This window comes from Abrus precatorius, unplaced genomic scaffold (genome assembly GCF_003935025.1).
Source record: "Abrus precatorius isolate BTA unplaced genomic scaffold, Abrus_2018 Scaffold11, whole genome shotgun sequence".
Taxonomy (NCBI): domain Eukaryota; kingdom Viridiplantae; phylum Streptophyta; class Magnoliopsida; order Fabales; family Fabaceae; genus Abrus; species Abrus precatorius.
Window position 1 is genome coordinate 27,302,978 of NW_020874303.1, and position 26,110 is coordinate 27,329,087.

Below are 26,110 nucleotides of genomic sequence, written 5' to 3' on the forward strand. Positions count from 1 at the left end.
TTTAAGTTTCATATAACAGATAAAATAACTTTTATTCTTTGAACAATGATAACTTAATCACATTTATTTTTTAATTTATACTAATTAGCCAATAATACATATATTTACTAAAATCAGCAGTTTTTCAAGTAAAAGCGAAGACTTTTTTGACAACCATAGAGTGTATATTACCTTGAGAGAGACGCGATAAGAAGACAAATAAAAATGATATTCATACACTCACCGAGTGTGTGTGTGTATATATATAGTGAGAGTGAGAGAATTAAAAAAAAAACCTGAAAATATAATAACATGACGTGACATGAAGAGAACGATATAAAGAAAAATGAAGTGAGAGGGAAGTAAAAATGCTGTAGGTATGTGTTATGTCGTTACTGAAAGGGTAAGGGTCAATGGTGCGGAATTACTACATGTCTTGTATTAGTGCTGTTCCTTGCTACCTTCATGAGGGCTTCTCTGTAACCTGTTTATTGTTGCTTCCCATCACTTTCTTTGCACTAAGATTTCAGAAACAATTACGTAAATATGTCCATTTATTAATGTAAAGCATCAATTAAAGTTTGGCATAGATGCCAATAAAAATAAGATAAAAAATCATTAATCTCCATGAGAGGTAATCTATACCCAATAATACAACTACAATTATAACGTTTCACCTAACTGCCATTTCCTTAGTCTCAATATAAATCGCTCCCCTCCTCACCTCCAACACATCAAACATAAACATACTTCCACAATCACCAAAGCCAATTCAATTACCATTTACCAACTGCAAGATGAAGCAAGGTCTCTTTTCCTTTGCTCTCCTCCTACTCATGTTCATGCTTTCTTCATTCTATTCATCCACCACAGCAGCACAAGCACCTGCAGCTGCACCAAAAATTTCTCCAAAAGTTGCACCAGCCCCAAAGGCTAAAGCGCCTTCATCAAAACCTTTTGTCCCCACATTACCACAATCTCCAGCAGACGCCTCTGATTCAACCCCTGATGACATCACAAGGATTCTAAGGAAGGCCAAAACATTCACCGTCCTAACACGCCTCTTGAAAACCACAGAAATCATGAACAACGTCAATTCACAACTCATAACAACAAAAGGTGGAGGCTTAACAATCCTTGCACCTGATGACGCTGCCTTCTCAAACCTCAAAGCAGGCTTCCTCAACTCTCTAAACGAAGGCCAAAAGATTGAACTGTTGCAATTCCACATTCTTCCACAGTATGTTTCCAGCTCTAATTTCGATTCTCTGAGCAACCCAGTTCAGACAGTGGCTGGTAAAGACCCCAAAAGGCTGCCACTGAACGTGGAGTCATATGGTAGCAGTGTGAACATATCAACGGGTGTTGTGAATGCCACAATAACAGGTGTAGTGTACTCAGATAACAAGCTTGCCATATATCGTTTGGATAAGGTGCTGCTTCCTTTGGATTTCTTTGTAAAAAACGCTCCAGCTGCAGCTCCTGTAGAGGCAAAAGCACCAAAAGCTGATAAGGAAAAATCAGCTTCAGAAGATGAGGATGAGAACACACCGGAGCAGAACAAATCTGGGGCAGCGACTTTAACTAGTTTCAGAGGAACCTCAGTGTTGTCCCTTGGGATAGCTTTCATTGCGGTAGCAACGTTATGGACTTGAAAATGATGGTATTATATCAGTTATCATCCATATGGCAGCTTCATCGAATTTCTAAGTCAGGAGTTTTTCTTTGTTTTTCTTTTCCTTTAAATTTTGCTACTTTTTTTGCTGTGGATTGTATTGGCGTTGCATTATGAAGGGGATGGATCCTTGCGGGACTTCCTTTTTGAATTTACTGAGTCTAAATTCTGTGTTGATTTTCATTCTGTCTCGATGACTAGAGTATATACAAAACAGAATTTCATAAAAAGTTTTTAGTTTCAGCATTTACATTTCAGCAACGAAGTTATATATTTTATGATAAAAGTAAAAAATAAGATAACGGTCGCCATGAAATATTAACAATTTTCACGAAGTCGTAAATAGCTTGTCAGTAGACATTCTTTTATTTAAAAAAAAAATTGTCAAAGATGATCCCGTTTGATATTCTCAATTTGGACGAATGTTCGTTAATTTATTAAAACAAAAATCAAAGCAGAAAAATATACTTAATCATTTGCATTTTGGATATGTAAATTTATATTAAGCTTAATTACATTTTTATTCTTTTTTAAATATCACAACTTTATTTAGTTCTTATTTTTAAAAAGTTAAATTTTAGACCTTTGTAAAAAAAATTCACAAAGTTCCTCTATTAGTTATTATTTTTATAATTATTATGTTTATTAAGTGTTTAGACAATAAGAGATTAAATAGAAAATTTTATAATTTTTAAAGAATTAAATAAATAATAAAGTTACACTTAACAAACAAAACAAATTGAACACTAGCAACTGGACTATATGTAAAACAATTTTCTTATGAAGATTTAATTACAATTTTTAAAAATAAAAACAAAATAAAAAAGTAGAAAATTTAAAGGAACCAAAACTAAAATTAAATTGTCCTATTCAATTTTAATCTTTTGTTTGGTGAGTTAATGTAATAGGGTAAGTTTGTATCATGTATTTATCTTATTTTCTTATTTATTAGTTTAGAAAGTTATCTTAAAGATGCGTTCAGTAATACATAAGTTAGATTAGAGAAAACTTTCCTTTTCACCTCGCATCATGCAACTTCTTTATTCTACAACTAAGTAACACTATAATTTTTACTGTTGTTATATTGCATACTTTTATATATCATTGTTTTTATAATTATTATAATTATAATTAATATTATTATCAATATCATTGTAATTACAAATACAATTATTACTATTTTTATCTTTATTGTTATTATTATTATTATAACTATTGTTATCACTAATAAGATTGTATCACCAAGTTTTATTGTTATCTTCATTATATAGTTGCTATTATCTTTTCTATGAATTTTCATAACAATAATTTTCTTATTTATGTACATTTATAATATTATCTACTTGATTACGTGATGTGCATCTATTATATATATATATATGATAAAAATTCATCTTTCTGTGTCTTTTCTATTACTTTTCATATATTTTAATTAAATACATCTAAAATCCTAGTTTATCTTTAAAAATATAAAATCTAATAACATATTTGATTTCTTTTTTAAAAAGAATTTTTTATTTTTAAAAATAAAATACAGTATAAATTTGTATTCTGTAATTTATTTTTAAAAACAGATTTTTTTTTAAAAGAGTAATCAAACATACTCTAATTTTTTAATTTTTATATATAAGTGTTAAAATTTTAATTCAAATTAATTATAAGATTAACTTAATTTAAATAATTATATTTGAGAAAAATAAAAAATATATATAAATAAAATAATGGGTAAGTGCGACTGAAAGATTTTGATCCATCGAGGGTGACCCGTTTTCGTAGTATTTGCCTGTTGGCCTTTATTACCTAAATGAAAAGATGAAGAATAACAAATTGAGAGGAACAAACTCATCTGAATCCGTGAATCATTTATATTTTCCCTTGTTTTAGTTCTGAGTAGAGGAATGGAAAATAAGATGCGATCAAAATCGTGGGACAGTTAAACATAACGTGCCGCTCCCTTCGAATTATTTCTGCCAACGTGCTTATAGACCTTATGGTTTTGGATTCCTTTGTAGTCATTTAACAGCATGGCAGAGGTTTTACTTTATTAATGATAATTTTAACCAAAAGTTGATCCAAATAATCATTTTATACTATCCAGCAATAGTAGCTATATATAGGGAACTTACAACTGACCAAAAAAATGCGAAATTCAGCATAGTTTCACCCTATTATTTTAGGGAAGTTCCCTGTCATCTATGAGGGCTCCTCTGTAACCTCTCTCATTGTTTCCTTTCGCCTGTCTCAATCTTTGCATAAAAAATTCATTAAGCAATATGTTATTACATTCGCAACTCACCACATCTGAACTTGATATTGTATCAGGAGTTATGTATTGCAATCTAAAGCATCGTTAAGGTTTGACATATATGCCTGCCAGCAACAATAAACTAAAAAGTATCCTTAATCCTCGCGACAGATGAGATATACCTCACAACCCACAAAGCACAACTTTAACATTCTACCAACCATACTTATCATTTCCTGCACCCTCTATATAATCCCTCTCTTCCTCGCCTCTCACATATCAAACACACTTTCAAACCATATTTCCACAATCACCAAAGCCAATTCAATCACATACACCCTTCCATTACCAACTACAAGATGAAGCGAGGTCTCTTTTCCTTTTCCTTCTCTCTCCTCCTACTCATGTTCATGTTTTCTTCATTTTACTCTTCCTCCACTGCTGCACCAGCACCTGCAGCTGCACCAAAAGTTCCTCCGAAAGCTGCACCAGCCCCAAAGGCTAAAGCGCCTTCATCAAAACCATTTGTCCCCACATTACCACAATCTCCAGCAGACACCTCTGATTCTACCCCTGATGACATCACAAGGATTCTAAGGAAGGCCAAAACATTCACCGTCCTAACACGCCTCTTGAAAACCACAGAAATCATGAACAACGTCAATTCACAACTCATAACAACAAAAGGTGGTGGCTTAACAATCCTTGCACCTGATGACGCTGCCTTCTCAAACCTCAGAGCAGGCTTCCTCAACTCTCTAAACGAAGGCCAAAAGATTGAACTATTGCAATTCCACATTCTTCCACAGTATGTTTCCAGCTTAAATTTCGATTCTCTGAGCAACCCAGTTCAGACAGTAGCTGGCAAAGACCCCAAAAGGCTACCACTGAATGTGGAGTCATATGGTAGCAGTGTGAATATATCAACGGGTGTTGTGAATGCCACAATAACAGGTGTAGTGTACTCAGATAACAAGCTTGCCATATATCGTTTGGATAAGGTGCTGCTTCCTTTGGATTTCTTTGTAAAAACTGCTCCAGCTGCAGCTCCAGTTGTGGCAAAAGCACCAAAAGCTGATAAGGAGAAATCATCTTCAGAAGATGAGGATGAGACAACACAGGATCAGAACAAATCTGGAGCAGTGAGTTTAATCAGCTTTCAGGGAACATCGTTGATGTCCCTCGGAGTAGCTTTCATTGCAATGGCAACATTATGGAGTTGAGTTGAAGACTGTCCATTTGGCAGCTGCATGTGAATTTCTGAAACAAGTTTCTTTTTTTAATCCCCTTTAAATTTTGTTCAGTCTTCTCTTTGAGTATTTCTTATGTATTTGGGTCAATATATGAAGATGGTGGGAACCTTGTGTATTTCTTGGAAAAATCTTTGATTGGCTTTGAGTAATTTGATTCAATGTATCGTGTCAAAAACAATATCCATGGATGCCCAAGAAAGAAAAAAAAACCATAAAAAAATATTTGTGCTCGCACCCATTCATCTATTTCTTCGCTGAGTGGGATGTGGAAGTTTGGCATTTGGAAGGTTTCAAGGTTGCCGCGAGTGGAGTCCAATATGAAGTTCATGAGACTATTAAAGTTGAGTAAAGTGGGTTACTCAAGGAAAAATGAATTTACTTATATAAAACATTAAAAATAATAGCAAATAACAGAGAAGAGAAGTTGAGGGGCAATAGAATAAATTTGAAAGTTTTCGCTAGCATATACCTCTTAATGATACATAATGGTCTCAAAGTAACTTTCTAAGTCGATTCCTTACCAGAGTTTTTTTTTTATATATAGATAGATGTCACTAACACCATGTTTGATTGGGGGTGCTATTCCTTCATATCATGTAAAACTTCACTTTACATTGCATTTTGGTGTACCCTCTTCAAGGACCTTTTTTCTGAGGTCGACACCTTTGTTATCATGTTAATTAGGTATATCTTTGTTTCACATTTACTTGTTGGCTCAAGTCCAATATTGGATTCATGATGTGGCACACAAAGAAACGTAGGTAGAACCAAAAATGTTTATACCGATATTATATATTTTATCGAATAACTTCCTTCTTTTTTTATTATATAAAAATCTCGTTAGTTTTTTTTATTTTTCTTTTCTTTGGTGTGTTAAAGCCACGGGGTTCCTGGAAATAAATTATGCTCAAAAGTTATTTACGTAGCATAAGCTTCACCGATAAAATCTCTGCGTTGATATATAAAAGCAAATCAGATTTATGAAGACTCCTGTAACTTTTTTTTACTAGTTATATATCTTGTTAGTGAGCTAAGACCTTCCACTCCAAACGCAATCTTGGTAACTTTTGTTTGGGCGTACGAGTTTTACAGCCACAAAACCTCCAAAGAAAAGTGATATAAAGGCAAGTGTGGGTTACACACATATAAATCCATTCAAAATATAGTGAAATTGTGTAACACCAGAATGATATTTTTCCGTTAGGAAAAGAAAATGAGAAAAGTTAAGAAATGGGTTCAAAAGTACTTGAAAAATATTCTTTTAAGTGGTCACCGGATTTTTTTATTTTCAGAATATAGCACTATACTATGCTCATTTCTCTAAGGGGATATTAATGAGAAAAATAACAAAAAATTATAAAATTTCTTTTAAATGCTTACTACTAATAAACTAGCGCTAATATTATATATCTTTTAAAGATTCTAATCATTGTACTTTCTCTAATATTTTAAAGATTAAAAAGTATTTATTTTTTAAAATAAATCATTAATATATCTCTTAATATAAAATTAATGACAATTGTTTGACGTAAAATTTCTTCTTAATTTACAAATTACTGTCAAACTTTCTTTTAATTTTCAAGAATTTTAAAAGGGTGGATATAGAATGATTTATAAACAGAAGCAACACATGCATGCATCTAACTTACGCCTATGGAAAAATAGGCCTACGTCACATAGAGCTCGCACTCTGTTTTCCCCTCCTTCTCAAGCAAAACAAAACAAATAAAAAATTGCCCTGTGGTTTCAATCTTCACTGACGCGCCACCTTAATCTCCTTGCCAGATAACCACATACACCTCACAAAGCTCCATTGCATTCGATTCTCCTCTCTCACTGTGCTTTTCCTGTCCCTTAAACTGCTTTATCATCGAAACTACTCTCAACCACATATCCATCTTATTGATGAAACACTTTAATCAGAGTTTTATTATATCTTCCTAACGATCCTCTTATTATTTTATAAAAGAAGAACTAAATAAAAATATATTATTTTATTATTTTAAAAATATATAAAGTATTTAATAATTTTTTATAATAATTAAACAATTTGAAGTCACAATAATTAGTAGAAGAAATTGAAATTACAATTTTTTAATGTAAACAAGCACACAATAAAAATTTATATAAAATAAATTTGTATTAAAATAATAAAATATTACAAAATTTATTACATTAATAACCTTAAATATATACTACAAATTTTAACGATATATTTTTTCAATTTCTTAATGTATAATTTTAATCCCACGTTAAAAAAAACTAGAATTATTCCCTTGGTTAATTTCCCAATTTAAGTACGTTCAAAAATCACAATGAATCAAACCATTTACCCGCCAATCATTATCAGCAAACCACAATAAAAACCCTTGCGCCATTTCTCCAATGCATTAATCAAACACTCCTTGCAAGTAAGTACTACTCCTACTATTAGATTTCCCTCCCAAATACACCATCACAACCTTCATTGACCCAAAACGATGAAGCAACCTCTCTTACCCATCTCATTATCACTATTACTCTCCCTCTTGTATTCTACTACTTTAGCATTAGCAACCCAATCACCTTCTATTGCACCAGTGCAACACATCCCTACCCCACCAGCTGCATCCCCTACAACTACAGCACCACTGGTTCCCACATTACCCCAATCACCAAGTGACAACACCCCTGACACTGGTGGAACCAATGACATTGTGGGAATCCTAAGAAGGGCAAACTCGTTCAACGTCTTCATCCGCCTCATGAAAACCACCCAATTAGTCAACCAACTTAACTCACAACTCATAACCATAAAATCTGGTGGCTTAACCATTCTTGCACCAGAAGACAGTGCCTTCTCAGAACTCAAACCAGGCTTCCTCAACTCTTTATCTGATGGCAAAAAACTCGAACTCCTTCAGTTCCACGTTCTTCCAGACTATGTCTCTAGCTCAAACTTCGATACCTTGACAAACCCTGTGAGAACACTAGCAGGAAATAAACATGGGAAGGTGGAACTAAACGTTATAAGTTATGGTGGCAGTGTGAACATCTCAACGGGACAAGTGAACACCACAATCACTGGCATCATATATACGGATAAGCATCTTGCTATTTATAAGGTGGGTAAGGTTCTTGTTCCTTCAGAATTCTTCCCTACCAAGACAATAGCGGCAGCACCTACTTTAGCACCGGCACCAGCAACCGATGCGGCTATGGCGCCTAAATCTGATAAGCAGAAGCCCTCATCCTCTGAGGATTCCTCGGAGACGTCGCAGGTTGTTCCCACTGAGACTTCTGGCGCTATGAGAAGAATAAGTTTTTGTGGAACCTTGGTGTCCCTTGTTCTTGGTGTTGTCTTCGTGGCAGTGTTTACAAAATGAATTTTTATTGATTGATGTATCTAAATGTGGGGCATGCAAAATAAGAAACTGAGGGGGGATTATGTTTGTCATAGTGGATTGTTAGTGCATTATGAATTTTATTATGAATTTATTATTTTATTCTGATAAACGAGTTTTATCTTACCTTTTCGCTTCTATGCATGTTTGTATCTATGTGGTTGTTGTCGTCGTCGTCTTCTTCTTCTTTCAATTTATTACTTCCTTAATTTAGAACATAACATACAGACTTAATATTTATTTATAACTTTTTTTAATATAGACTTTACTGGTATTTAATTTTTCTTTATTTATGATAAATGTGTAGAATATTTGAAAATTGTGTAAGAGTAAAGACATGATTAAAATGAAGACAATTAATATTGTCTTAAAATTTTTAAATGGATAAATAAATTTCCTTTTAAAATAAATTTTAAAAATGAAAGAGAAGAACAGAAAGACAAACAAGAAAAGCAAAAAACAAAAAACTAGATCCGAGAAGCTTGGAACCATTTGACTTTGAATGACTAACTTGAGTCCCGAAGCCAGTTAAAATCTTATTGAGTTGAGTACTTCCTTAAATTTTTAATATTTAATTTAAAAGATGACATATTGATTAAATATTCATTTATAATTAAGGTTATTTTCAGTTTTAAATACAGCCTTTGCGGGTATTTAGTTTTTCTTCTATTTATGATAAGTGTGAAAATATTTAAAAATTATGTAAAACTAAAGACATAATTAAAAGGAAGACAATTACTATTTTCTTAAAATTTCTAAATGGATAAATAAATTTCCTTTTAAAAATAAATAAATGAAAGAGTAGGAAAGAAAGACAAACGGGAAAAAATAAATAAACTAGACCCGCGAAGCTTGGAGTCATTTGACTTTGAGCAACAACCTGAAGTCCCGATCAAAGCCAATTAAAAGCTTATTGAATTTGTTAATTGCGCAAGTCATCCTTCAATATTCATAATTATGAGGTTTGATGGTGATTATTTGTTAAAAATAAATTGACTAATTAAGGTAGTTTTGAGAAGACAATTTTCGTAGAAATTATATAACTAGTATAAATATTAAATTTATATTAACAATATAATATACTCCCTCCAGTCTTTTTTATAAAAAATAAAATGGAACATTTTTTTATTCTTATTATAAAAAATAAATGATATATTCAAGAAGTATTAATTATTAAATAAAATTATATTCTTTTTTTATTCATATTATTAATTGTACACGTTATTAACTACAATATTTAATATCATGAGTATTTTTAAAATAAAGTTTATATTTATAGAAAATATAAGTGACTTAATTATTTTTCTTGATCTTAAAGATTTAATCTTTTATTTATTATAAAAAAGATTAGAAGTAGGATCATATTAACATATTTGATAGAATTACTAATAAAATTATTTATTAGTAATGAATAGCAATATTTTCTTTTTTCTTCTCTTAAAATTACTACAAAAAGATTATATTTCTTAAAAGAAAATTAATTAATTGCACGAAATGAACTTATATGTAAAATCTTAAGATTTTTGCATCGACTATTTTCGCTCATTTGTTAGGATATGTTTGAGAGAGAATTTTTGGAAAAAAAAGGAAGAATTATTTTTTAATTTTATATTAAAAGAATTATATATTATTTAAGATGATAACTATATTATTAATACATTGAGTTTTTGTTATTATATTAATTTATATATTTTATTTTTAAAAATTATTAATTTTAAATATATTTATTTAAAATATAAGAATAAGTTCTCATTTCTCTTCCCCTCTAAAAACTCTCTCTCAAACATATCCTTAGACTCTACAATATTTAAGTAACAAATAATGAATGTCAACTTCTCCATAAATATAATTAGAATAAATAATATCTAAATTTTTATCTTTCTATATATAAAAAGTAGATATCTCATCTCTTTATCTTTATGCATATATAAGGAAATATGACAGAAGAATTCTAGGATGACAATTATATAAATTTATAAATAAATTTAATAATATAATAAAAATATACACGACTCTCTATTGGTGTAAAGTGTCTACATAATAATCTTTTAATTTTTTCACAACACCTCAATTAAAGATCATTTCAAGCCCACTTGGACTTCGTAATAAGTAATAGTTCTTTGCCAAATTAATAGGAAGTAATAACAAATACAAAAAACGAATCAATTTGATGAATATCTTTTTAGATATAATTGATCAAAGACGAAATGGCTCTGCTACAATTCTAATAGTTCCTCAATCCAAATCTATACCTCTGTCAGACAATGACTAGCAATTTGGGAATATCATTTTCTCCTCATTGATACAAATTGCATAGCCTATATATTTAGAATCCTACGGCATCTCTCAAATTACGTTTTTATATATCCATGCATCTAACTGATGACAACCCGCGATGTAACAATGTGAAAAGAAGCTCAATGTTCTTGACAACACTTTTCTATCTTCCCACTACCAAATTATTCATAATTGGTTTCTGAGAATTGTAATCATGAATGCTGCGCTACCTTTCCATCTGATAGGTAAGGAAAAGCTGTGTTGGAAACCAATCCATTCTTTCTAATTAAACTCCCACCTATAATATCAATCATCATTCCCTCCCAATTTGGATATAAAAAGGAAGCCACTTTGCCCTTTGTCCTCACACAATAAAAGCAAGAAACTCTCAACTCAAGTAGCATTCTTTATTTCTTTATCTCAAACTCTAATCTTTTTAACAATACCTTACAAAAATCAAATCATTCAACCGCCAAAATGACACTGAAAAAAATTATCTTCTCTGCCTCACTTTTACTACTTCTACTCACCTTGTTCTCCACCACATCAGCTCAAAAACTATTATCCCCTGTTCAGCCTCCACTACAATCTCCTCCAACCCCAACACAACCACCGCAAGCTCCACCACCGGCGGCAGCGCCTGGAATGAGCACGGTTCCCCTGGTACCTGTCTCACCCGACGGTGCCCCCACACCCTCCATCCCAAAACCCCCCACCATTGACATTCTCCAAATCCTTAAAAAAGCCAAGAGATTTTCCACTCTCATGCGTTTGCTAAAGACAACCCAATTGATGAACCAACTCAATTCACAACTTGCAACTTCAAACTCTGGAGGGTTAACTATGTTTGCCCCTGAAGACAGTGCTTTCTCAAAGCTAAAAGCAGGGTTTCTAAACTCTCTCAATGATAGGCAAAAGGTGGAGCTTTTGCAGTTCCACACTCTCTCTTCATTCATCTCTGTCTCCAACTTCGACACCCTCACAAACCCGGTTCAAACCCAAGCCGGCGATGACCCCAAAAGGCTTCAATTGAACGTCACCACTTACGGTGGCACCCAAGTGAGCATGACCACCGGTGCAGTTTACGCCACCGTGACGGGTACCGTGTACGCGGATAACAAGCTTGCCATTTATCAGGTCGATAAAGTGCTTCTTCCACTTGATTTTGTGCTTCCTAAGGCTAAGGCCCCGTCACCGTCACCGGCGAAAGGAGTTTCACCAAAATCCGATAAAACGAAGTCGTCTGAAGATGAAAGTAAAAATGATAATGGTGATGATGGGGTAGTTCCTGTGGACGCTAATTCTGCAGGTTCTATGATGGGTTTCAACAAGGTGGAGATTGTAATGTGGGTGCCTCTTTTGTGGGTTCTTGGAGCCACCATATGAATATGTTGTTCAGTTTGTGATTGTTTTTTGTGCACATTAATTTCGGAGTTTGAATTGTTTGTAGCATAGGATGTCGATTGAGGACAAAATTCTGCAATTGCTTGTCTTTTTCATTTCTTGTTTGTTGTGTCAATTGAAATGCAATTTCTTGTGTCAAATCATTTAAAAAGAGAAAGTTACGATAGTTTGGACCCGCAGAGTGGTTAGATATATAAAAAAAAGTTATCTTTGTGGGATCCTTACCCCATGAACGTGGCATTTTTTATTATAAAAAAATTAAATACAGCATTATAGATATTTACATAATAATAATTAATATTAAAATTTTACCCATCAGCATTGACATATTTATTAAAGTGTTTATAAAATAATTATTTTCCATTGAATAACCACCACTCAGGTACTAGTTTACTACGTGTTTAGATCATCTCCACTAAAATATTTGCCCAGCCAATAATATCATACAAAATATGAGTACTTGAATTATTCATTGCACAACAATTAAGAAAAGAGAAAGTATATAATAGATAGATTAGATTTTGGCTGCAGAGAAATTTCACTGAACAGACAGAAGAGAATCCAAATCCGTTTTACCATATACGCTTTCATTCTGCTCTTTACGTATATTTCAATCTAACAGTGCATGAATACATGGCGGTAGCTTTATTTGAACCAAAGAAACAAATAAAAAAAAACACAAAAATAAATCACATGGTTCAACGGTACACATCATTACATTTTTTAAATAATAAAAAATTAATATAATATCAAACACATGATATATGTATATATATTAATTATAATAATAATATATTATAAACTCAACGAAATTAACTTGTTTTAAAGTTTAAAATACGTTTTCCTGATATATACTATCGTGTGGTTTAGCTTTAATAATTTTTTTGAGTTTAATTTTAAAACACTATAAATATATAAATATTTTTATACTGTCAATCAATTAAAATAAATAATATTTAAAGAAGTACAGTGACCTTGGAAAAAATATTTCATTCATAACCTGAAAAGGCATACTTACAAAAGAGTAATTTTAGTATTGTAAACCATGAGACGTGAATGAAAATTTACATGTATTAATATTATGAAAGAGAAAATTAAAAGTATTTAAAAATATTATAAAAAAATAATAAATATTTAGATAATCTTTCTTAATGTATTTTTTGTCTAATAAAATTTAAATTATTGATAAAAAAAATTAAAAGTATGTACTAACAAATAATACAGTGTAGATACGTTTGTATATTGATAGTATATATTAAAATTATATGCTATGAAATTATTTATTAATATATCATATCATATTATTATAAAATCAACACACTTATGTTAAAAATTTAGTTTTTATTAAAAACATGTATTAACTGAAATTAATCTAAAATCATTAATAAATGATAAAAAAAATTGCAGTGAATTAAACATTAGTTGTACACTAATCGAAAATCAAATACATATCGAACCATGAATCCAATCCCAATCGTAACACCTCTGGTCGATCCTCACAGCAATTTCATCCACCTTCATAATATAAATGAATATCAAAGAATCCATATTCTTCACCAACTTCGTTGCACTACTTAATTCAAGCCCCCACACCATTACCCAAATCACATTATACCTAATTCATTCTCATTACCCTCAAAATGCATTGCATTTTCCAACCTAAAGCACCTTTGAACAATATGACAGGCAAAAGATGAAGCTTTCAAAGTTCCACACGATATATCTTCTTAAGGATTCGATCGGTGCGCCAGTCATAATGGTGTCCTTCTGGTGAACTCTTATGGCTCTATGTAACTTTTCACCTGCAATTGTGGCTGCAGCAACCACAATGACATGAGGCTCAAATTGATCTTTAGAAGGGTCCAATATTTTATTATTTTGTTCTATTCTATGTTTTGTTCTGATCTGTTGGATTAAATGGTCACCGCCGACTTCTCTCTAAGATCAAGTTACGGAATCAAATTTTCTTGTCCAGTCTGTTGTCATCTTTTTAAATGGTGAAACAAGTCAGAAAAAAAAAAATCTTCTAATGATAGTAATTTCTTGCTTAACTAGTTTTAGTTTTATTGGATCTCCTCGACATTCAATTGAGAGGATAGAACGAAGATTTAAATACTAAAAAAATTTTATGACAAAATTTATGAGAAGGAAATATGCTCCTTGACAGAAGAGTTAAGAGTAGTTATAGAAATTATTTTTATTATTTTTTAATCTTTTATTATCTCTTTAATAATATGTAATTAGCTTGCCGTCTATAGCAATGAGAAACCAAGGGGCGTCAATGTTTTTTATCATGTTGAAATATCAATGACAATGTTTTGCTTTATAAGCAAAAATTGTACCTTAATCAAAAATTTGTATTTTTATTGAACTCTCATTTTAATTTATAAAATAATAAATATTAATCATTTTAATCTTTAAATTTTTTAAAATGTTATATTAGTTCTTAATTTTTATCTTTATCCATCACTTTAATTCTTAAAATCATACATTGTTAATGCATAATAATATCATTTTTTGAAATGTTGAATGCTGAAAACGAGAATTTTCTTTTTTAGTATTTGCTTGTTACTAATATTCATTAGACTATATATTAAACTTTATGATCTTCTGGTTGATAGTTTGATATTATATCTCATCAATATTAAATATAAGAAGTGAAAATTTTCGTTACTTTATATATGGCGAGTCATTATACATAAAAATTGTTGGAGACCTTCGTCTCTAATATTGTAGGAGGTTAAAAAACTATTAAAGGATGAATATAATCTCTCGTTTTAAAAGATTTTAGTCATGCATGCAGAAGATTGAAGACTTATTATTAAAAGATTTTGTTAAACTTAACTCTTAAACTGAAGATAAATAATTAATAATAATAAAATTTTATTAAAAAAATATTTATTATATTTTTATAACTTCAATACAATAACTTTATACTTTTTTTATAAATTTTTTTTATTTGTGTATGTTTAAATTCAATCTAAAAACTGAAGTTAACAAAATTTATTATTAAAACCGTAACCTACATCAACGTCTTTACTTTGTATGTTCATAAAAATAATATACTCTTTAAAGTTTTCACTTGAGATTTATATTTTGTGTTATGTTCTTTTTGGTCATGTATTCTTTTTTCTACTCTAATTTAGCATGTCAAAATCATAAATATTTCTTTTCTATTTGTCATATATATAGGTGCATGGTAAAATAATTATGCCTAAGAAACTCATAAACTTATGAGTTACTTGCGATAAAATTTTTTAAAGAAAAACCAAGGAAGTATTTGATTAAATTCTGAAAATAATTTACCATATAAATTACTTTAACAAGTTTTGTAATAAACCTTATCAAAATAAGTTTACGTAATATTTTTTAATTAAATCAGTACTTAATTAAATTATTAATACAAACACTTTGATATATGTCGGTCAATTTTCCATGATATTAATCAATTGTATATGGCTTATGGAATGAGTGTAATTATATTTATATTCTTATAAAGTAAAAAGAGAGGCGAGGGGGAGAAAAATAAGATAACTATGAATTCAAAAATTGGTTGAATGAATAATAAAACTACTGAACATATCAATTCATTTAACTGTTGTCATTGCATTGAATCACCGGTAATATATATATATATATATATATATATATATATATATATATATATATATATATATATATATATATATATATAACAACAAAGTTGAAACAGCTGGAAAGAAAGCATTTACCTCTTTATATAATTTTTAATTTGAGGGTGGAAAGCAGTTCACGGCCTCCAAAAGGTCACTGAAAACAAATTAAAGGTAGGTCATAGCTAGCCACCATATCTGACGCTGTAAAGTTGTATCAATGTTAGAGCATGGACTAAGTTAAAAAGGAAAAATAAAATTAGTAGCACAGTGCTATTTTCTTCTACGACATGCATGGAGGAAAGCGCTTTGTATGTTTCTGCTTCTATAACCTATGATACAATATAATTAACTAGGGGAAGCGATAACATAAAGAAAAGTAGGAAATTTCTTTTTTAACAATATACAACAATAAGCATAGAATAATGGAGAGAATATATATTGTCTGTTCCAAAATGCAATGGCCCCCACGTCCCTCACGGGATGTCTTTATGTTATCGATTTCATCATGTGATATCTCCCAGCTGTTTTACTGTGCATGGCTCCGATTCCGAGTTGACTCGATCACTTGCATGCTACCTCGCTCTAACTCAGTATCAGGCCCCAAATGTCATCGTTATATCGTGAATTGTGGTACATTTCTGCTGCTGCTAACAGCTATGTATCGTACAACGTTACTAGCTTAATTCACAGCTATTTCAATACATGCAACTCTATCATATCAGTAATGTTCACGGAACTGGCTTTGCAGGTTCATGAACTGATTTTGCTGCAATGTTCTGCTTAATGAATCATCTCCAACGCCCATGAAGTCTTTGGTCAAGTGGTCTTGATTGTTTGAACTTGAATGCACTTGCTCGTCCATTATTGGTGCTTGTCCCCACTGCCACTCTTCATTGTTACGTGGCATTACCGTATGATCCAAACCCTTCGTACTAGGCAATGAAAACCCACCTCCAACGTTGGTGCTTGCTTGGGAATTCACCATATGGTTGAAGCTGTCACCGTGACTTGCATGCTTGAAAATTTTTTGAATTTCAACAACGTTATTATTACGGTTGTTGATGGAAGTGCTTGAGATATTCGAGCCCAACAAGCCAAAGGCATTGTTTGAGGTGTCGAAAGGTGAGTTACCATTGATCCTCGAAGATTCGATTTGGGCTGCTTTCTGAAATAATGGAGTAGCTGACATGTGACTTGGGCCTCCATGTGGGTACAAAGAGCTCACGCTATGCGACAAGTCCCTTTTGTTTTCTTCTTGTTCTAGCTTCAGCACATGTGGCATAGACACATTAGCACTTGTAAATGATGCTTCTGGGTGACGGTAATTCAACCACTGTGCCTGTGGCGATGTCCCAAACATGTTTGCTTCAGGCATGGTTGTTCCAGTTCCTGATGAGAACACACTTGAGTTGCTTGGAACGTTTAGAGGGTGATGAAGTTGAGGATTGGCCTGGTCCAACCATAGTGGTAACCTTAGCTTCTGGTCATGGTCTGCATCCGTAAAATTTCCCATGAATGGTTCTGGGCCTGGCCCACCAAATTCTTGCTGAAACCCTTGTAATTGTAAACCCTGAGGCATCATTCTCGGTGCTTGAGCGTTGATCAGAATATCGTTTCCAAAGTTTGATAAAACTCCTGGAAGTGAAGTCATTCTCGCACTTTGTTCCGCCATGGCATCACAAAAGGCTCTATGCGTCACGAAGCTGTCCTTCCTGATTTGTCACAGAAATATACACCGATAAAAATTAATTAATAATAAACATTCTCAATTTCACAAATCAAAACATTAATTGGGTTTGCTTCATGTCCCGCATGCATTAAATTCAATGAACTAGGGACATTTTGATATTGTATCACACGTTAAATAGTTGGACAAAAAAAAAAAAAAAACTTATTACAACAAAGCATACATTAGGATGTCATGTGTTTTTCTCCTACAACAAATTTGTAACACATCAGTGTATATATACAAAGTCTAAGATGAAAACAAATTTGAATGAAGAAGATTATTAATTCCAATAAAGACTCGTGTTGAAGAATTAATTAATAATTAATGGGACTCCCAAGCTTCATACATTGAAGCTTGTAGTAATATTAATTATAGTATAACCTACCTGGAGAATATTGTACCACAGTCACATTTGTACTGTCTAGTCCCACAAATCTTGTTATGGGCCTTCCAGTCAGATTGAACTGCGTATTTCTTGGAGCACTTGTCGCACTTCCACTTCTTCTCACCGTGCTTTCTGCTGAAGTGCTTCTTTATCCCAGTGAGGTCTCCAAGGGCTCTACAAGGGTCATGGTGCACGCAGCTTTTTTCTGGACACACGTACACCTTCTTCCTTACCACCTCTTGCTTCGATCTCTGCCGCAGCTTCCATGGCAGATTGTGCCCTCGCCGATGCAGCTGCAGGTTCTGGTCTCTCTGGAAACCCTTGTTGCACACTTCGCAGATGAATCGGTTCGTTGCCATCAGTGACTTTGGCGACAGAGCAATCACTTCTGCATCTGGATCTGCTTTAACCACCCTCATTATTTTGTTAATTGTAAGTAATTACCCATGAACTAAAAGAAAGAAAAGGATTGAAAGAAAAGAACTTTGACTTGCCTGGTGTTCCGGGTAGACTTCTTTTTCTCTTAACTGATGGATTTGAATTAGGGTTAGGATTAGGGTTTGAGTTGGAGTTTGGGTCATGAATTTGAACCATGGAGCCTCTGAGGTTGGAATTGGAAGGAACAGAAATTGCTTCTTCAGACATCATGCTTGAAACCGGAGGAAGGAAATTGGAGTGTCCTAAACTAGCTGCTACCTTGCAAATTCCAAAAGTACTAGCTAGCTAAAAAAGCTTTGAATCACACAAGCAAGGCACAGGCACTACTAAAACAAATAATGTTCAAGAAATTAGAAAAGAAAGCTATTTAATTATCATTTATTTAATTTTCCAATTTGAGGCAAGAAAAAGTAGAAGAAATTGAAATTGGTTTTACATGTGAATCGCGGTGACAGCACAAGTCTTCAATTTGGGTTGAGAAGTGATGCTTTGAAAGAGAGAAGAGAATAATAAAATTTTTGGCCAGTGTTTTACTCCTTATCAACACGGCTGCTCTGGGTGTCAGTCAGCCATAGACTAAGTTGGACCACTTTTCTCTCTCTCCGTCTCTCGCTTTCTCTTCCATATATACTATCAATTGCACGATACATCGCTAATCAAGTAACAGTGTAATTCTACCAAGTCAATTAAATGAACTGCGGAGGCAGTTCGTACTGTTGTTTGAGTTAGACCCAGCAAGCACATGCATTGGTTCCAACTTACCTCTATCTATCTTTAGTTTCTACATCCATGGAGCATTACTTCACCTTCCCACTACCTAGTACAAATGTTTTTGGGAGACAAACTTTTGTAAATCTCATGTATAACTAATGCTTTTAAGACATTTGTTGTATTTTTCTGAAAATATTATTAATATACGTTTATTGATATTGATAATATATTTTAAATTTTGAGTAATATATATATTTAAAATAATAATTATAAACATACTCCCAAATTTGTTTCAAATATTAATGTTATATATATAATTTTACTTAAAAAAATTGTTCACATGTTATTTTTTCATTATTTTAGTTTCTTAATATGGTAAAATTTTAAATTTTTGAATAAGTAATTATAAAAAATTGAGAAAAACTAACTAATATAGTGAGAATGTACTCTTTGAAGTGCCGATTAATTAATTAATATATGATTTATATAAAAGATGTATTAATATTTATTTATCTAGTATATTTAAATCGAATATGTTAAATTTTTAGTCTATTATGAATAAAAACACCAAAATTAATGAAAAATGAGTTAATTAATTACGTGATGGGAAAGTAATATTTAGAATAGCATGAAAAAGTAATTAAAAATGACTAGACTCTTCTTTAAATATCAAACTCAATAGGCAAAATTTTTTTATGTTAATATTTTGAAAAAAAATTAATATTATTATATGTATTTAAAATTGATTGTTTTATTAAAAATTTATTTTAAATATAATTAGTATTTCTAATATAAATTATTTTTGTATCTTTTACATCGGCCATTAAGAATAATGTAAAGAAAAAATTTAAAAATGTTAAATTAAATAAAAATATTTAAATACTTTTAAAGCCTTTGAGCAAGATTTATTTTTTAATTTAATCCCTGTTTTAATAAATCAATCACGACTTTATTCAAATTAAATTAACGAATTACTCCTCGTAACCTATCATAATATGTCACACCTCTTCAATCTTTTCTACTATAATATTTATTAACCTCATATTTTTCTTTCCTGTCCTTTCACATTGTATTTTAGTATTATAAATATTAATTAAAAAGATCATACAAAAATTAAAATAAAAAATCTTGGAAAAATGATATAACAATTAGGATGTTTTAAAAATATTTTTTATTTAGGGACTGATTCACAATTTTTTTTCATACGAAGGCCAACTAAGAAAATAATATATAAACTTAAAAAAATATAAGTTTGCAAAATGGAACTCTCTTTGTCCTTATTTGGCTTACCATATCTATTTCTGTAATCAAATTTCAAGTTAAATTTAACGCTTATAAATTTGTTTTTCTAAGTCATGAACGCTTATAATATTTTTTCAAACCAGACTAATGCACATTGAGTGAGTAAAGGACTTGAATAAATTTTCACTTGGAACAAAGTTGATTCCCATAAATAGAGTGAGAGGCCATTAAGAGGTTGCTGATAGGGGGGTTTTACAGGCAAGTTTGAAAATGATTATGGCATAATTGCATTATTTAATTAAGAGAGAGAGAGAGAGAGATGACTGGTTGGGGAATGGGAGCCCACAAAAGTGATTGTGAGAGAGAGAGAGTGAAAGTGTGGTTAGTAAAATAGGAAAGGCACGAGATGACTGCTAACTCTTCATGTGTCTCTCTCTCTCTCTCTCTCTCTCTCTCTTCAACGCATGTTTATGTTTATGTTTATGTTTATGTTTTCTTTCTTAAACGTTGCCATCACTCTGTATCTATCGCATTGCTTCACATTTTTCCATAAATTCGTCCCTTCCCGTGGCCCCCATCTTTCATCCCAATTCTTTAGCTTCCCTTCTTTCCACGTCTATTACAAAATTATACAAATTTAAAATATATTACACTCTCTTCGTTTAAGAAATGTTTAATAAAATAAACTGTGTAATATATAAATGATAAAAAGTTATAATATAAATATCTTAAAATTTTGAATTGAATATGGTATTTAAGGTTATTTATATGATTTATTTATGAGTCTTTGACGGAGATCTTTTGATATTTTAGTCATATTCTTTGTACGTACATGTCATAATTAATAGTTGTACACGTTGAAAAAAAACATAACAATTTTGTGTCATGGTTAATTATGAAAAAAAAAGTATCCCATTAAGTAAAAATAGAAAAATAGAATAATTTATAAGTAATAATAACATATATTTCAATCTTTTGAATTTTAAGTTGGATGCGATTTATTAATGGAGTTGTTTGTTGTGTTTTAGTTTTAGTTTTAGTTTTAGTTTTTATATGTCTTAACACTTTTTTTTATTTAGAATGTAAAGTTTTTTTAAATAAACATGTATTATATTTTTATTTATTTTAGTTAAAATATAAACTTTTCATTCCATTGGAAACTGATGTAATACGTATATTTCTTAAAAATTTATTTATACTTTATCCTTTTTTATTTGTTAATTTAAATTTTTTATCAATAATTAAAAAAAATTATTAAAGTTAAAGAATACCTAAGAGTCATACCTAACTTCAAAAAATTGTGAATCACGCCACACATACACATATTTTCAAAGCATCTGATGTACAAGTAATTAGGCATATTTGAGGATCCACTTCAAAGGTACGGGTAACACTCCCTAAATTTAAGCATGGTTGGGTCGGAAATCACCATATTAATAAAATATTAACATGTCTTTAAAAAATTGTAGTATGTAATGATTTCTGATCTCTAACAAAGGACAACGGCAAAACCCTACAAATCTTCCCAATTAAAATGATCACCTTTGTGAATAATTAAATACACATACATAACTTTGTAAACAATGATTTACTCAAAAGTTTTGTAAAGACAAAATATCATTAATTTCAGTTATGAGTTTCCTGAAGACAGTGTTGATTTAGAGAAAATCATTAAATTGTTAATTTTTACATGAAAAGAATAAGCTAATTGGTCATTTCACTAGGTAAATAAAATAAGAATAAAGGGATAGACAATCAATATTTAAGAACAAAAACATACGACGACTCGAATGCAAAGAGAAAATTGTTATTAACGAGAGTTGAGAAGCTTTGAAATAATAGAAGAATAATATTAGAGGGAGTTCAAAGGATGAATTTGAGAATCAACCATTGAAAAAGATATTGCGTTGAGTTCAAATCTATTTTCAAAGTCACTTTTAGAAGTATACTTTAAAAAATATTTTCCAAAATAATTTTGATAAACAAAACAAATCAAACATATTTTAAGATTTTTTTTTCAAGATATAAAATATTACTAAACTGATCATCTAATCTAAAGTTGGTCATGTTAATTCGCCTCGAGTTAGAATATGTAAGAACTAACTTTATCTAATCTGAATAATTTCCATTAGCACAATCATTATTATTGAATTCGACTAAGGTCTACGGAAAAACCTTTCAATACTTAAGCCATTTTACACGAAATCAAAATCAAAGAATGAATTTATATCTACACCAATAAAAAAAAAATGCACAAGTTTTATTCAAGATGATATATCAAATCACAGAATCGTACAGAATTAGAACAAGCAAGCAAGAAATTTTGTTGAATATTAAAACTTGCTAATATCACTTTTCAATATTACCATTTTTTAAGACGCTTCTTCACTTGAGCGTCAAATCAATAATTTGGAATTTTCTCGTGTAAAGATAATGGCTGCTCCGCGTTTTCATGTTTTGATTTTCTGTTATTATACATATATGCTACTGTGTTCCTTTTCGTCTGTGATATTCCTAAATTGGTTATTTTAAACACATAATTAATATTCATGTTCAAGGAAAGAAAAATTTTTATTTATAAAGATTCTTACTAAACTTTTATAGAAAAAAATAGATTATGTCTTTTCAAAGAAAAATATAACTTAAAAACTAGTATTATAGAAATATCTTTTGACTAAAATGAAAAAATTTTAAGTTCTTATACTTTGATAAGTAAAGACATAAAAATATCTAAGTTCTAAAATTTCATCAAATGAACTACTTTTTGACATATTTTTATAAAGACTAACAGAAGAGTCACATTCTTTGTTGAAAATAAAGCTACATTTCGAAGAGTTTTAAAAGGTTATAAAAAGAATCTCATTTTTTACTAAAAAAAAAGCTTAATTTTAAGAAATTTTGGAAGATCTTTAGAGGAATCTTAATTTCTGTTGAAAAGAGAATTGATTTTTGAGAATTTTTTAAGCCCCTGAATTAAAAGGAGCTCAAAACTTGTCGAAATAGAGATCGACAAGAAAAATTATTTTAAGCCCATGAGACTTAATGAGCTCATAAATTTTTCTCATAATTGGTCGACGACAAGAATTGACAAGAAAATTATTCTAAGTCTACAAGACTAAACAAACTCATAGATTTCTCCCAAAACTAGTCAAAAAATAGGAACTGACAAGAAAATTTATTCTAAGACCACGAGACTAAATAAACACAAATTTTCTTCAGAATTGGTAAAAAAAACATAGGCTATTATTCTAAATTCACAAGAGTTTTTGATAGGTATCCTCAAAATTTGTCAAAACATTAAATGACAAGAAATTTATTCTAAAGCCCAGATGCAAGATGGAACCCAAGAGGTGAGTAAACATGACAAAAAACTATAATGTTTGAAGCAACTATCAAAGAAACGGTTACCAGTAATTAACATTAGTTGAAGATCAAAGAATTGTGGGCACAAAAAAAGGATCGTGGGTAACAGCAATTATTGAGAAGGCAAGATCATGAACAGTTATGGATAACGGGTGACAATAATTGAGAAGAATCAGTAAACCATGCACAGAAGGCAGTTACCAAGAAGAGTTTGTGAAAGAAGAAGAGAGGTTGAGATACACCACCGCCTATAAATATCACAAAGCTTCATATTTCAGGGAATAATTTTTTGCACCCAAACATTGCACTTAAACTCTTTGCACGCTAAAATTTTGCACCTAGCCAAAAACCAGCTACCAAGAGACACACGGTTGTTGTTGCTCATTACTAAAGTTGTATGTTTATTTTTTCTGCAATTTGTTTTCAATCTCCAATTTCACTTTATGTTTATTCCTGCAATTACGTCTTTGTTTAGTATATTTCTGTAAATGTTTACATTCAGGTTAATACTATTTCTATTTCACTGTTCTACTATTCCTGTTTAAATTCATGTTTTACGTTTTTTTCAATCATTACCAACGCCATCATCCCTAGTAGTTAGCCTTCATCGTTTCATTAGAAGTTGTGCTTATGGAACAGTGATAGAATCCTAGAATATGTTGACAGGGACCATAGTTACTTTAAGGCTGAAGCTCATGTTAGCAGCTTGGACAGTAAAACTTTTGACAAGGCCTTTACTGATATTACCACTCAAGATGGAGAATGTGGGCGGCCTATATTTTACCACGAATGTTAACTTGAGGGCACCATATGAGATCAGATTGGATCCTTCGATAGGTTTTTAGAGCTTTTAAGAAATATTGGAGGCTAAAGATAATGTAAAAGATGAAGCTTGAAATGAGCTTTTGGGCTCGAATTTCAGCTTACGTGGCCGAAAATAAAATAAAATTAGCTCTTGAAGTCACTGAAGTTAGGGAGTGGATGAATTAGATTCGGCCATGGGAGAAAATTCACAAAAAATTGAAGGTAAAATAGTTCAAAAAGCCGTTGACTCAAGACAAAATAACACTTGATGACAAGATGGTTCTTGAGATCAACATGATTGAGAATTCGGCTTATTTAGCCGAAAGAAGAAAAGCAACTTTGAAAGCTGCCAAAGATTTAGAGGCCAATGAATCATATTCGGCCAATGAAAACATAGAAAATTTGGCTTGTTTAACCGAAAGGAGAAAGACAGCCTTCGAGGTAATGGAGATGGACCAATTCTTGACCAAGCCTCAAGAGTTGTTAGCAGTTGAAGAGATCCTAAGCACAGGACAAGAAGATTTGGTCTTAGAGACCGAAAATCAAAAAATTCGGCTAGATTATATCTATGATGATTCGCAAATTGGTTTTTGAGAATTCATCTCTAAGAGAACAGAAGATGGAAGTGGAAGATCCTTTGGAAGAAGTGAACCTTAGAGATGAGAAGGAGTCGAAGTTAACTTACATCAGTAAGTTGGTTGATATAGAGTTGAAAGACCAACTAATCAAATTACTAATGAAGTTTAAAGATTGCTTCGCATGGGATTATGACCAGATGCCCTTTCGAGAGAATTGGTTAAACATTGACTTCCAGTTCGACCAGCAAAGAGGCCAATGAAGCAACCATTAAGAAAATTTGCGTCAAAGATGTTGTCAAAGATCAAGCAAGAGATCGAAAGGCTCCTTAAAGTCAAGTTCATACGAACAGCCAAGTCTATATTGATTTTTAAAATCTAAACACTATTATACCAAAAGATAAATACTCCATGTCGATAATCGATGTGTAACCTAAAACTCTTTGCAAGCTAAAACTCTGTACATAGCCAAATACTAGCTACTAAGAGGCACATGGTTGTTGTTGCTCAATACTAAAGTTGTACATTTATTTTTTTGCAATTTGTTTCTAATCTCTAGTTTCACTTTATGTTTGTTCCTACAATTACGTCTATGTTTAGTATATTTCTATAAATATTTATGTTCAATTTAATATTATTTCTATTTCACCATTCTACTGTTCCTACTTAAATTCATGCTTTACAATGTTTATTAAATTATTTTAATTACAGCAGACTTAAAAAAATTTAAGAGAACCTTATTCTTGAATTGATTTATTTACATTATGTGAATTTTCACCGTAAATAATACCATAAACGAGTTAAATAATCAGAAAAAAAAAATTTACTCTCGGAATTCAAGTTTTAATAAAGTAATTATGCTAAATGATCATAAAAATAACTTTGTTGCTCATAATCATCATACTCAATTTAAATAACACACGTAATATTTATTTTAAATTTTTAATAAATAATTAGAAAACAATCTTATTATCTGGTATTGAATTAAAATTGAGGACATATGGAATTTTAG

The 26,110-nt window shown here is 31.0% G+C and overlaps 5 protein-coding genes across 9 annotated transcripts; 4 read left to right on the forward strand and 1 right to left on the reverse strand.

Moving 5' to 3' along the window:
* The first annotated feature begins 727 nt into the window (after positions 1 to 727).
* On the forward strand, positions 728 to 1,768 carry LOC113854899 (fasciclin-like arabinogalactan protein 12). The gene has a single exon (XM_027486218.1). It carries the CDS (start codon positions 777 to 779, stop codon positions 1,632 to 1,634), a length of 858 nt encoding a protein of 285 aa, XP_027342019.1. The 5' UTR covers positions 728 to 776; the 3' UTR covers positions 1,635 to 1,768.
* Positions 1,769 to 4,195: 2,427 nt separating this feature from the next.
* On the forward strand, positions 4,196 to 5,253 carry LOC113854693 (fasciclin-like arabinogalactan protein 12). Its single transcript, XM_027485848.1, has one exon. It carries the CDS (start codon positions 4,259 to 4,261, stop codon positions 5,120 to 5,122), a length of 864 nt encoding a protein of 287 aa, XP_027341649.1. The 5' UTR covers positions 4,196 to 4,258; the 3' UTR covers positions 5,123 to 5,253.
* A 2,305-nt stretch (positions 5,254 to 7,558) lies between these two features.
* LOC113854977 (fasciclin-like arabinogalactan protein 12) lies at positions 7,559 to 8,540 on the forward strand. The gene has a single exon (XM_027486359.1). It carries the CDS (start codon positions 7,633 to 7,635, stop codon positions 8,515 to 8,517), a length of 885 nt encoding a protein of 294 aa, XP_027342160.1. The 5' UTR covers positions 7,559 to 7,632; the 3' UTR covers positions 8,518 to 8,540.
* Positions 8,541 to 11,190: 2,650 nt separating this feature from the next.
* LOC113854202 (fasciclin-like arabinogalactan protein 11) lies at positions 11,191 to 12,386 on the forward strand. Its single transcript, XM_027485089.1, has one exon. The coding sequence runs from the start codon at positions 11,290 to 11,292 to the stop codon at positions 12,196 to 12,198; it is 909 nt and encodes a 302-aa protein (XP_027340890.1). The 5' UTR covers positions 11,191 to 11,289; the 3' UTR covers positions 12,199 to 12,386.
* A 3,542-nt stretch (positions 12,387 to 15,928) lies between these two features.
* Positions 15,929 to 19,237, reverse strand: LOC113853929 (zinc finger protein BALDIBIS-like). Of its 5 annotated transcripts, none has more exons than XM_027484650.1 (4): positions 18,840 to 18,994; positions 18,460 to 18,726; positions 17,966 to 18,365; positions 15,929 to 17,563 (listed from the first exon to the last, which is right to left on the reverse strand). In XM_027484650.1, exons 2-4 carry the CDS (start codon positions 18,611 to 18,613, stop codon positions 16,570 to 16,572), a joined length of 1,548 nt encoding a protein of 515 aa, XP_027340451.1. In that variant the 5' UTR covers positions 18,614 to 18,726; positions 18,840 to 18,994; the 3' UTR covers positions 15,929 to 16,569. The 5 variants fall into 5 exon arrangements, with proteins under 5 accessions (XP_027340451.1, XP_027340452.1, XP_027340449.1 ...); XM_027484651.1 differs by having other exon boundaries at positions 15,938 to 17,563; positions 18,460 to 18,654; positions 18,840 to 19,237; XM_027484648.1 differs by having other exon boundaries at positions 15,938 to 17,563; positions 18,460 to 18,661; positions 18,840 to 19,000.
* Positions 19,238 to 26,110: the final 6,873 nt, after the last annotated feature.

Coding starts and splice junctions, on each gene's coding strand:
- LOC113854899 (XM_027486218.1), top strand. CDS start 777: ATGAAGCAAGGTCTCTTTTCCTTTGCTCTCCTCCTACTCATGTTCATG.
- LOC113854693 (XM_027485848.1), top strand. CDS start 4,259: ATGAAGCGAGGTCTCTTTTCCTTTTCCTTCTCTCTCCTCCTACTCATG.
- LOC113854977 (XM_027486359.1), top strand. CDS start 7,633: ATGAAGCAACCTCTCTTACCCATCTCATTATCACTATTACTCTCCCTC.
- LOC113854202 (XM_027485089.1), top strand. CDS start 11,290: ATGACACTGAAAAAAATTATCTTCTCTGCCTCACTTTTACTACTTCTA.
- LOC113853929 (XM_027484650.1), bottom strand. CDS start 18,613: ATGATGTCTGAAGAAGCAATTTCTGTTCCTTCCAATTCCAACCTCAGA. Junction 18,366..18,459: donor AAGTCTACCCGGAACACCAG/GCAAGTCAAAGT, acceptor TGGTTAAAGCAG/ATCCAGATGCAGAAGTGATT. Junction 17,564..17,965: donor TGTGGTACAATATTCTCCAG/GTAGGTTATACT, acceptor GTGACAAATCAG/GAAGGACAGCTTCGTGACGC.